At 34.6% G+C, this 12262-nt stretch overlaps 1 protein-coding gene across 1 annotated transcript in view; it reads left to right on the top strand.

Moving 5' to 3' along the window:
• LOC131080032 (uncharacterized) overlaps positions 1–12262 on the top strand; it is a 117828-nt gene that overhangs the window by 53144 nt on the left and 52422 nt on the right. Inside the window, exons 3-4 of the mRNA XM_058018128.2 lie at positions 923–995; positions 10826–10875. Coding sequence (XP_057874111.2) covers positions 923–995; positions 10826–10875 — 123 coding nt within the window. The remainder of the gene's footprint in view (positions 1–922; positions 996–10825; positions 10876–12262) is intronic.

The raw sequence follows: 12262 nt of genomic DNA, 5'->3' as shown, positions 1-12262 counted from the left end.
ACCCCTGCAACCTTGCATGTATGCCATCATATTCGATAAGAAGACTTAAAGCTTCTTGAGGATTTTATTCTGTTTCGTGCACATACTCACAAACACTTATTTTCATTTCAAATTGGCTATAGAGAGAGCATTCTTTCACTCTTTCCATTTTCTCAGGATAACTAGTTGGTTCTTTGTGTTTACTGTGCTCTAGGTTCTTTTTGCTTTCATTTTCACATTTTTTACCTTTTATGCTTCAGGTTAAAAGTAAAAAGAACCCAAAACCATATCATACAAGGATGTCACCCACTAAAATGTGGGAATTCACTTTCTCTAAGTGGTTTCTCCAATCTATTGTATTATTTTTGTTGTACTTTGGGCATGAGTTGACAAAATTAGTGAAGCTCCAGTAGCAAATCTATATGCTAAAATGAAGTAATGTGGAAGGTACTGCACTTGTTGAACTATTTCAATGTGATAGACTAGCAATGGTGCCTGAAGTGCCAGTACAAGTAGTTTTGAAAGAGTCCCATAAATTAGTTAATTTTTTCAATATGAACTTGTCCCAAATTACTCTGCTTAAAATTTAGGAGCATTTTGCATGGTTAGCTAGGAGGTTACTCACCTGTGGAAGGATTTAAGTGGATGAGAATTCATTTAGTTCCGTGAACTCAGTTTAAACATGGAGTTTCTTTTGAGGATCTAGTTTTCAACCCAAAAAATAAAAGTGTTACAAGGGTAATTTTGGGGATTTTTGAGTCATCAAATGGACTAAACAATGCAAAAGTTCGTCGCATTGCTTTTCTTATTTTGTGGGGTGAAAAATCTATTTCTATTATCATTGCCATAAGGAGTTTTTAATGTCAATATTTTAAAGAACTGATAGCAGTGCCTTATTGTACTGTTAAGAACATTAAAAGACTATTCTTCTTTGTTTTTGCAGGGGTTTGCGTGAATTTACTGCTAAATGTCATTCTGCAAAGTTGTTTGCAAAACACATAAAGATAGAGGAACAGGTGACTGATGAATCTATTTTGTTCACGGTGTTTTAATTTTGACTGGAGTACAATAGCTTAAATTAAAGAATATTTAAATCTGATTTAACTGGTTTTCTTTTAGAGCCTAATTGGTTTGTAGTATGCTGACAAATAAAATTAAACGTTGTTAAGTGCATATGTAGCATCATTACTTTAAGCGAAAAAACCAAAACATATAATGGAGTTCAACTTCTATCCTAAAGGTATAAATAATCAATGCAATGTATTCTCATTGATGGATGCAACTGTCCTTTCTATTTCCTATATAAATGTAAGGATCGTGCCTGCACCAACTTCATTAAATTTTGCATGGAGCTGACCGTTATAGGCCATACATGGACTAGAGAAATATATTGCAATATTATAGAGGCTTCCCCTACAGTATTGCAAAAGATGATAACTGAGCTTACATGATTCAAGAAAACTTAATCTGTATTTGATGATTGCAAATTTACATTTTTCATTTCATTTTTCTCTTCATAAAGTGTACAAATTACATAGTGATGGAGCTTTTGATTATGCACCATAGTGGCAGGAGTAACTGTGGGCCATTTTTTAACTGCTTTTGGAGCTGCTTGGTCAACAGTTTATAAGGACTAACTTGAAAATGTAGGGTCTTATAAGGATCTTACCCAATTCTATTGTTGTACAACTTTTAAAGGAAGATATCAATGAGTATAACTTTGCGGGCATTTGTATGAAATTGGCGAGAGTCCAGTAATATGAATTTCTCAAAATGATATTTAAAACTTCTCATTAAATTATTTGCACAATTAGATAGAAGTTTGTGTAAAATCTTTGTTTGCTGTGATTGATGTAAGTTTATTAACTGATACAAATCATCTATTAATTAAACTTTATATGATTATCATTATCTTGACAAAGGAGCTAGCATATGAAAAGTTTCAAACGTTTAACAGTGCTGGCCTAGGATACTTAATCTAGGAACCACAACATTTAATAGGTGATGTCATGATATTATTAGAAACTCTCATGAGTTTGCACAGTTGGTCATAAACAAATATCTTTACTGTACTTTGTGTTTGGTCCATTTCCATATCCATTGCTAGATGCATTCATTTTTTTCCTTGTGCTGATTCAATCTCCAAGGAAACAAATTTGCAACACTATCAAGCTAGATTACCAGTCGCTTCAAAAGTAAAATATATCTCACTCAATTTGAACTTTGAGAATTTTATCCCTCTTCCCAAATAGTGTCATGTCCCCTCCCTGATCGTTATATATATAAAATCTAAATGAAATAATTATCATTTTAATATTTATTAATGAAGGATTAATTGAAATAATTAAATACTTGTTTATTTATTAAATATTATTATTTAATTAATATTCATTAATAACAATATTCTAAAAATATTCAAACAGAATAAATCAATATCATTATAAACATAACATATTAATAAAACTATTATTATCAAAACAATAACTATTATTATATTATTAATTACATTTCATAATTCTACCGTTGTTCTTAAATACTCTTGGCGTAGTAATTAGTAATAGGCAGTGGACCAATTATATGGGGCGGCGATTAAGAAGTGGATAATATGTTTCAAAAAGACTATAAAGATAACCATTGTTAGGCTATCCAAAAGGTGTGACTTTTGCTATTCGTATATGTTAGTGAAAGATGGCAACCAAACACTAGCTAATCGATGCATTAAGAAACCCATAAGATAGCGATCCCTAATTAACGAGAGAGAGGTGTGATGAAGAGTTTTGTTTGAGAAGAGGTATGTCTTGTAAAGGAACAAATACCTCTCTTGGAAGGTATAAGAGAGGATGATGAAAGTACGTGGATAAAAAGGGAGGAAAAAGATTACGGAATCACCAACATTGAGCTTTCAAACTCTATATAGAGAGGAGACGTCACAGGTATGTCTCACCCGCCTCAAGGAAAATATAGAAACTACTGTATCACAATGCAATAAGATCCATATTTTGAATCAGTAACTAGAACAGACATAATACACACACACACACATATATATATATCTAGAGTAACTAGAATATACAGTAAGATACAGCATGTCTAGGATTATATAATATGAAATAAATCGCAGTATAGATTTGGCAAGTAATTTCTAATGAATTCGTATTCAGTCAAACTGAAATGATAATCATAAAACATAAGGATAAAGTAAATTATGAATTGATACATTGCTACAGGTTATTGATAAATCTGGACTAAACATAATGACCCGTTTTATATTAATAACAGTGAACAAGAATAATGATCTACATTCATAATGAACTTATTAACCTACACTTAAGTGATATCATATCAGGGAGGTAAAGGGATCTGTAGAGGGGAGTACCGTCCACCCAAGTAGGCCACCTACTGAGTCTTAATAAATCAGTAGGCCAGGAGGGCAAGTGACCGCTACTGGGCTTGGGTTTGGCAGAATTAAGCCACCACTACCATCCACTGGCTCCTTGGCATGAGAAGATTAATTAATTACGAAACAAGATATAACCAAGGGGATAAGATCCACGCCATAAGGAGTAGTCCACCCTGGTGTGTGATTAATCTGCTGCCAGGGCCAAAAGGGCTTGATGACCACTTTTGGGCTCAGAATGGGACGGTTGAGCAAACGTGGTCATACATTGGTTTCCAAATCATATAATAAAATGAATTAATTTTACAATGCTTTAACATATAATTGTGTAACTTCAAATATCTCCTGTGTAGTGAGTTATGAGTACAGGTGTCTTATAGGATTTAACGGAAAACTTTCTAATGGGTATTTTATAGGGAATTCATAGTAAAAAGGTAATTTTCTTGTCCTAGTTCACAAACTATTTGTATTCAGTCCAGGGGTACTGAGTAGGGGACATTACAAATAGGCTAGTGATTCCACACAATAAATAAGAATTACTCATTGTATCCTACAGATGATTGTGCGTTTGATTCCAACTATTCATACAATCCCGAGAAGGCCTTCACTTCAAGAGAAATCATTAGCGCTTTTTCACTTAGTCAAGGAAAAGATGAAACTAGAGACTTAACAGAATCCAAGTTAGAACCAAGAAATGTTGATGCCATCATTGCAGCTTGATTATATACTTGTCATGCCAACCTGTACCATCTTAATGCTTATAACTAGGAATTTGTGCACCTCACATAATGCACTATAAAATGGACATTTGATTGAGTACTTGACCTGTAAATGCTTTCTTCCAATTAATATAATAATGTCAATGCTAATTCATGTCTTCAATAAACATTGATTAAGCAATTATTATTATTTTTTATTTCCCCATATTTGCTTGTTTATCTTTGGAAAAGTGAGTCTAGTCATCATCATCTTTTTGGAGTACAATAGAAAATTCTATTACTTGTCTTCAAGATTTCTTTGGGATCATCATGGTTTCTAGTATTAAAAGTTCTGCATAGGAACACATAATGGTAGTTGTGTTTCAATTAATTTAATAAGAAATTTGTAATGTCCCTACTAGTTATAGATCACTTTCCTGCAAAACAGACTGTTAGAATGCAACAAAATATATATTTACTAATCTAAATTGCAATTAAACTTCAATTACTTAATTAAACAAATCTTAATTCTTAAGTAATAAAAAGGATACGGGTGAAGTATTGGGATATGACCTTAGGTCGGGTGTAATGACCGTCTTCCCGTGAAGTGCTATCTCCAAACTCCTCTTGGAATCAATTATGGTTCCAAGCCTTACCAGGGAAGTCGATAGATAATTCGATTCCCGTCTTGGATGTAGCATCTTACATCCAAGCCTACCAAGGAAGATCATCATATGATCAATTACTGCCTTGGATGGTACATCTTACCATCCAAGTCTACCAGAGAGGACCAACAAGATCCGTCCTGTCTTGGGTGAGGCTTCCTACACCCAAACCTTTTATATATATGCATATGAACACTCAGTATATACTGCCTACCAGGGATTATCATAATCCCGAATTAGGCTAAGGGGATTATTCCCATTAATCTCCATAACATAGCCAAATTATTGTCATCCATTAACACCCAGCATAAGGCATTTCATAACAATTTACATTTCCATTATCATTTAAATTATAATTTATGTCTGTCTTTACATACTTCTTTATTCCTATTATTGATTCCACATGAACAAGTATATTGCAGATATATATATATATATATGTGTGTGTGTATACACACATGTACACATATATGTATATATATAAAAGATATTATAATAACAATATAATTCTGTGAGAGAGATTGGTTACATACTACATATGATAGATCCACCTTAAATATATATGTGTGTGTGGGGCACACACGTCCACACACATATATATATCTATGGCATAAGTACCAACGTTTTACCTCTGTCTGTTTCCTTGCCGTAGTCTGTGCTGTGCGCATCCTCTATTTTTCCCTCCTGTTTTTCTTACCCCCCTAAGTGTCGACAGATAGTCTATTTGTACCCGTGACAGGGAGGGGTTGCGTCCCACCATGGGGTCTCTTCGGCAGGAAGGGGTGTGACTGTGGTCGCAGCCCCAGGGCTGCGATTCCTGTCCCACCACTTCCCGTGGGGTGGGACATAAGTCTTGTTTAATTATACAGCCGTTGCATATTCATTTCAATCTATTTTAATATATTAATATTATTTTGATGAATCATTAATATATATATATATTACTATTATAGTTATTGACATATTACTTCTTGTTTAATATATTAACATTATTTTGATAATTTACTTCTTTATTCAATATATTACTAATGAACGTATTAATATATATTATTATTATTGATATATTATTTCTCATTTAATATGTTACATTATTTTAATAAATTACTTCTTTATTCATTATATTACTAATGAATTTATTAATATATTATTATCATTATTGACGTATTCTTTTAACCTTTGCATAGAATTATTTAATTATTATTAATATATTCATACATGTATTATTGCTGGTAATAATCTTTATAAGGTTTAACGAATGCAAAAATAAAGAGTAAATTTCTATGATACCAAAGTAAGACTTACATCATGTGATACAGTAGAGGGTTATCACAAAATTTTACTGTCTTCATCATTGCTACCACCATTGATCTTTATTCAGTTTTGACAGTTTAATTAACCATTGAGCACATTTCAATTGATTGTTCTTTATATTTCATTTAATATTTGTAGTCTCAAATTATAGAGTAAGGTAGTTCATTTCCTTGTTTGAACACTTAGAACTTATTGGATATTACTTCATTGAAAAGGCTTGTTTGCCGTCCATTCTAAAGGGATTGTTAGAGTATTTGGTATCTCTACAACACCCCCAGAGTCTCTGAAAGACCAAAATAACTTCCACAAGAGAGAAGTGCAAGAAAGATTGCTTCAACAATGTAGGATTGATGAATAATGGACATGAGAATGTACATGATGACCCTTGCATATAAAGGCAAGGTCAAATGAAGGATTACACACGATGTTGACAAGTGTCATAATCCTATGCAAATGGTAATCTATCACCCACATAAGGTGTATAATTGATAATGTGATAAGTCCACCAAAGGTGGAACTTCCACTTATAGTGGGAATGTTCCTAAAGTGGTCACTAAGTAAACTTAAGTGGTAAGTGTAACGTGGACCTAGGTGAAGACATGACTAGGTACAACACTTAACTACAAACATCCTCCCTTAAGTGCAACTTAGAAAGTAGATTATTATGCTAAGATGCAATATTATGATGATGCAATATGGGTTCCGACTACTAGGCCATGTTAGATACCCATGTACAATGCAAATGCAATCTCACAAATGGAGAAAAGGAGAAAACCAAGTGGGACAAAACTCCTTTCCAAAAGAGAAAAGAAAAAAAATGATGATGCATGGAGTACTCAAGACCCCCCAAGGACTACATACATCATGTATATACAATCAAATATCCCTCCATCGGAAGGAAAACGAGAGACATGATATCCCCCCATAATGAAGAAGCTCCAATGCTGATAAATTATGCCTGAAAACAAAAGATGATCCAATGCCTACAAGCAACATGTCTCCCCTTAGGAAGAAACAAGTCCATTGAATGATGAAGAAGCCGCTCCTTGTCCAATTGAAAGAAGAGGAAGGAAGTCTTCAAATGTGAATCTTTGAAAACTGAATAGGAGTTCTAAGCTCAAAGAAGCCATCACATAAGCATGATCAAATTGAACCATGAAATGTACAAGTCGAGTGAAGGAGGTAACAAATGAATGACAATCTCCAAAGACAAGGTAGATGAATCTCCAAGTGTGATGAAATTGTCATCAAAGAGAAGAGAAATCCCCTCAAGTATGTCTCCCAAATCTGCCATATGAGACTCAACAAACAAGTCTGAAACACTAGTCAAATACTCATCCCACAAAGCAAGATCTGAAATACCATGATCAACTTGCTGAAGAGTAGAACTCAAATTTGAAGAAGTAGGAGGTGGAGTAGGAAGCTCAACACTCATCTCAAGAACACCAATATTAAAGTGACCAAACTTCTCCTCACGATCATGATTCACCCTTGATGGAAGGGTGTGAACATCAGTCAAAGGAACATCATCATCATCATGAGAAAAATGAGAAAAGGAATACAATTGAGATGAATGATTCTCCACTCCTGTAGCAATGATATCTCTAGTCTCCATGTTCCTTATGTAGACATAATTAGGAGTGAACTCCACTATTTTACTTTGTGCACCATGAGTAATTTGATTAACTGAAAGAAGATTAGTGGTCAAGGATGGTACACAAAGGACATCATTAAATGTTCCCTCTCCCATGTCAATAGAACCTTTCCCACAAACCTTCATGTATGTGTTGTTACCCATCAAAATGTTAGGAGAATTACAAGGCTCAAAAGAAGAGAACATATCCATAGAAGATGCCATATGGTGAGATGCACTTGAATCAAGAAGCCATCCATCATTTTCAGGAAGTGTAGATGTCAAGAGTGAATGAACTTTCACCTTGTTAATGCCATGTGAAATTCTTGTAGTTCCTCACTATGTAGATGAAGAAGCTTCTGATTGTGATGTTGAGGAAGGAGACACTGATGAGGGCAACTTGATGTTGTTCTTTTGAAGAATGTGTGTGAGTTCATCAATCTTTTTATTATAAAACCTATGCTCATCATGTCCTAGCCTTTTACAATATGTACATCTCAACTTCTTTTTAGATGAATCTTCTTTAGAGGAGGTGTTGAACTCAAGGGTAGATTTTGAAGAAGAATCCTTAGCTTGTTCATTAGACTCAGGATCCTTATTCTCCTTCTTTCCTTTGCCACTTGATTCCTTTGGAGTAGAATCCTTTGCAAGAAGTATGTGAGGTGTTGAAGGCTTCAATGTGCCCATTTGTGCCAACTTTGCTTGTTCTCTTGTGAGTTCAGTTGCAAATCAATCAAGAGAAGGCATTTTGTGTGCACTACCAAGAGCATCCATAGTAGCTTAAAATATAGAAACAATTAGTAACTCCAATCTAAGAGAATTTAGCTTAGTGAGGAAGTCTTGGATATTGTCAAAATCACTAGGATTGAGACTCATCAGTTCATTCTCTAACTTAAATTTCCTCATCTTATTTGGCTTACCAAAGGGACTCTCTAAGGTAGTCCAAATTTCATAAGGACTCTTACAAGATACAACATAATATCTCAAATCAGGAGAAATAGACATAATGAGAGTGTCAAGAGTTTCATCTCCTCAATCAAACCGTTTTCTCTTTTCTGTAGCACTTGTGGGTTCTTGATCTTGTATAGAAGTGATTCTGTGCAACTTCAATGTCAACAACAATATATCCATTTGTGATTTCCACTCATGATAGTTATATGTACAACCTTTGACAAATCCATGATACAATCAAGAGTACAATAGTAGAACAGCAAATTACCCCCGCAGTACAAGCAATTAATCCCTTTGTACATAAGAATTTGACACTATGTTTTTAATTTTACAACAATGTCTCCAAAAGTAACAATTCAGCAACAGACTGAAAGTAAGAAATTCTGGAAACAAATCTGCAAAAACTGCATGAATAGAATTGAAGTGCTCCTCAATACCTTCTTGATGCAACTTGAATCATGAAAAATGAAGTTCAGAGCTAAAAGTTATGAGCTCGGGAGCACAAAAGAAAGATCTGAATTAAACAGCAAAAAATCATCATCAAATAGCAAAATAACTGAAAAATACCCACACCGCTGTGAAGTTGACAGAATTAGCTTTTTGTCGATATCTAGTTTGCAGAAAAATGCCTCCATATGCATAATTTACACCAGTTTGAAAAAAGGCCTGTTTTAGGCACTTTGGAGCGACACAACGGTGCAAAAAGCGAAAAAAAAATGCACAAGAGCCTTTGACAGGTGCTAGAGCCAATGTCAAAGGTATAAACACCCAGCCCAAATAGAACTTATATGGGGCACCAAGTAGTGTCACAAGCGCTCTAATAACCGTGGAGCACAACAAATAAGGAAACTACTGCCTGTTGGTATGAATAGCCTAGCATACACAATAAGCACCACAAATGCAAAACGTCTCGACCAATAAAAAACCGACCCTTGAGCTGCTGTTCAAAGCAATCGAAACCCGCCAATGATGAAGTCATAGGTTCAAGGAGAATGATCAAGCCATAATGGAGCTATTGAGTGCATTGACCACAGAGTAAAACTGGCCAATAAAAAATTTGCCCATGGTTTGACCATGCATGGACTGCCAAACAGTTACCAACCCTCACCTTGTAGAAAGAACACAACACTGATCAAGGATGCCTGACAACAGAATAAGGATGCCTGCTATACAACATAAGTGCTAGCCAAGATCTGTCAACAATAATAAAGCCGAGCAATAACATTAAATGTAGCCCTATGAAAAATCAATCATCTGCAGATTCTAACAAAGCCACCACAAGTGTGCAACGTCAGCCAATGGAGATGGCACCCGCTAACAACAAAGGCTACGACAAAATTTGTAGCTTATAAACAAGTTCAAAAACAACCGACCTAAGATAAATGGTGACCAGGTACACAACAATGAGAGACATGCACTGGTCAAAGTGAGAAGCTCCAATACCATGCAATATGCACAGCTTGGGCAACCCAATACAGGTCTGCAACCATTGATCCAAGGTAGAAACAAACCGATAGCAAAAAATTGAGGACTACTGTTGGTCAAAACAATGAATGTGGGTTGTCGGATCTAATGCAAAAACTTTGATCACTGAGTATGAGCAAACCCTTGAGTGCTAACAGTAGCGAAGGATAGTGCATGCCAAGCTCCTTTTGGCCACTTAATTCAATGTACCTTTCAGTGTGGAAGAAACATGCTTGCATAAGGAAACCTTGGCAAAAATAAATGTGCCAAGTCGAAGAACCTGAGCAACGAGCCAAAGAAACCGCCCATATAAAAGGAGAGCTGACATCAAAATGGTTAATACCCTAACTCAACACAAACTAGGAAAACCACCGGTGAAAGATATAGGAAGCCTATCAAAAATGTGGTGAGCAGAAATCATAATTTAAATTGAGATTTAAAATTTCTTTGTTCAGAAGACTTTTAAAATTTCTTCTTTAAATTTAGACTTGAGGCTTTTGAGTGTATATAGAAACACATGCATATGCATGTGTGTTTCCATGCTCAAGATGGTCTTCGATAACATTTCCTTTTACAAATTGTGTTTTTGTTTGGATATAATTATCTGATCTACTTAGATTTAGCTGTGGGTTGAATTTTTACAAGATGTTTCAATTGATTGCCAATATGTCTAAATGTCTTATATGATTACTTTTTAATTGATATCAGTCTTCTAAAATATATACAGGTTTCCATGTTGAAGGGAAGAGTGAATATTGCAGGTGGCACACCAAGCAGGTATTATGGTAATCATGATTTTGATGCAACTTTATAGGACTCTGGGTTCTGAGCAGACTTGCTGAGTCTTGATAGTCAGATTCAGCTGGGAAAAATGAGCAGGAAAACATGAAAAAAAAAAAAACTAAAACCTAAAAGTTAAAACACTAAAAAGGCACCTTCAAAACTTCAATCTGCCATTCCAAGATACTTCTGATTTTCGTTTTAATGCCATGGATTGTATGGTCCATGAGCTTTGTATACCTAAACACTTGAGAATATTTATAATTTTATATATACAAATGTCGTTTCCTTAAAAGCTCAAATCTGCTTTTGTACTGATTTGATTGATTTATACTTGTCTATGTGATCAATGTAGCTTCTATTTGATTATTTTAGCATGTCTTTAAATTTGATTTAATGAAGGGTGCATAGTAAAAGATTTACGTTCTTATAAAATATTTTTATTTCATGGTTTTATCAATTTTTTGAGTTTCAGTACTGAGTCTTAGTCTTGTAACTATGCTTGATGCTTATTTGAAAAAAAAGAAAGAAAAAAGAAAAAATGAAAATATATTACTAAAAAAACAGGTTACAATATATGATGACCCACTAGGCCAATTCAACAGTTAAAACTTTAAAAGACTAATTTGCCAAAAGTTCAACACAAAGAGAAGAGCTTATACTAGAAAGAATCCACCACAGGCATCACTACAAAAAGGCCTAGGGGAGAAAGAGACAGCAAAAAAGATGTACATCATATGTGTCCATGTTCACAAAATTTCAATGGGATCAATCTATAAAACAAAAGAACTATTCCTAGCAACATTTTTTGTTATTACTATTGTTAAAGGCACCAATAACTGGCTCAGCTTCATCTCATCATCAGCATCTTCTTTGCCAACAGCAGTGAGACCATGTTCTCTTACAAAATGTCTGGGAGTCCTTTCTGTGTTTTGGCGAACAATTGCAACATTTGCTAGGCCTTTTCCTTTTGGGTATATATCTTCCTCTTTATTGTCACAAAGTTTTGGGACATTGTATGCTTGGATCCTTATATATTCCTTTTGCTGTTCATATAATTCTTAACAAACTGCTTATCAACAAAACTTATGCGCTGAGGCCAAAAGTGAGCTCTTTGTATTTCTTTCTAATAAATGGTAGCCAACCCATTTTTCGTCAAGTTAAAAAAGATGACATTCTCTTGCACTCATCTTGTGTTCATTGATTTTTTGCTTGAATGAAGTGTTTGAGGAGATTTAACAAACCATTATTCAGCCTCAACCTCACCTTCCAACCTTCATCACTATATCATCTCCAAACCTTGATTTACCTGAGTTTGCCATTCCTTGTCTCTTAATGATTTGTGGACATGATTAGTAGACAACCTAGGCCACGACCTGATAAC

This window comes from Cryptomeria japonica, chromosome 3, assembly GCF_030272615.1.
Source record: "Cryptomeria japonica chromosome 3, Sugi_1.0, whole genome shotgun sequence".
Taxonomy (NCBI): Eukaryota; Viridiplantae; Streptophyta; class Pinopsida; order Cupressales; family Cupressaceae; genus Cryptomeria; species Cryptomeria japonica.
Note: the sequence above shows the minus strand (reverse complement) of the source record. Positions and strands in the feature narration are given on the sequence as shown.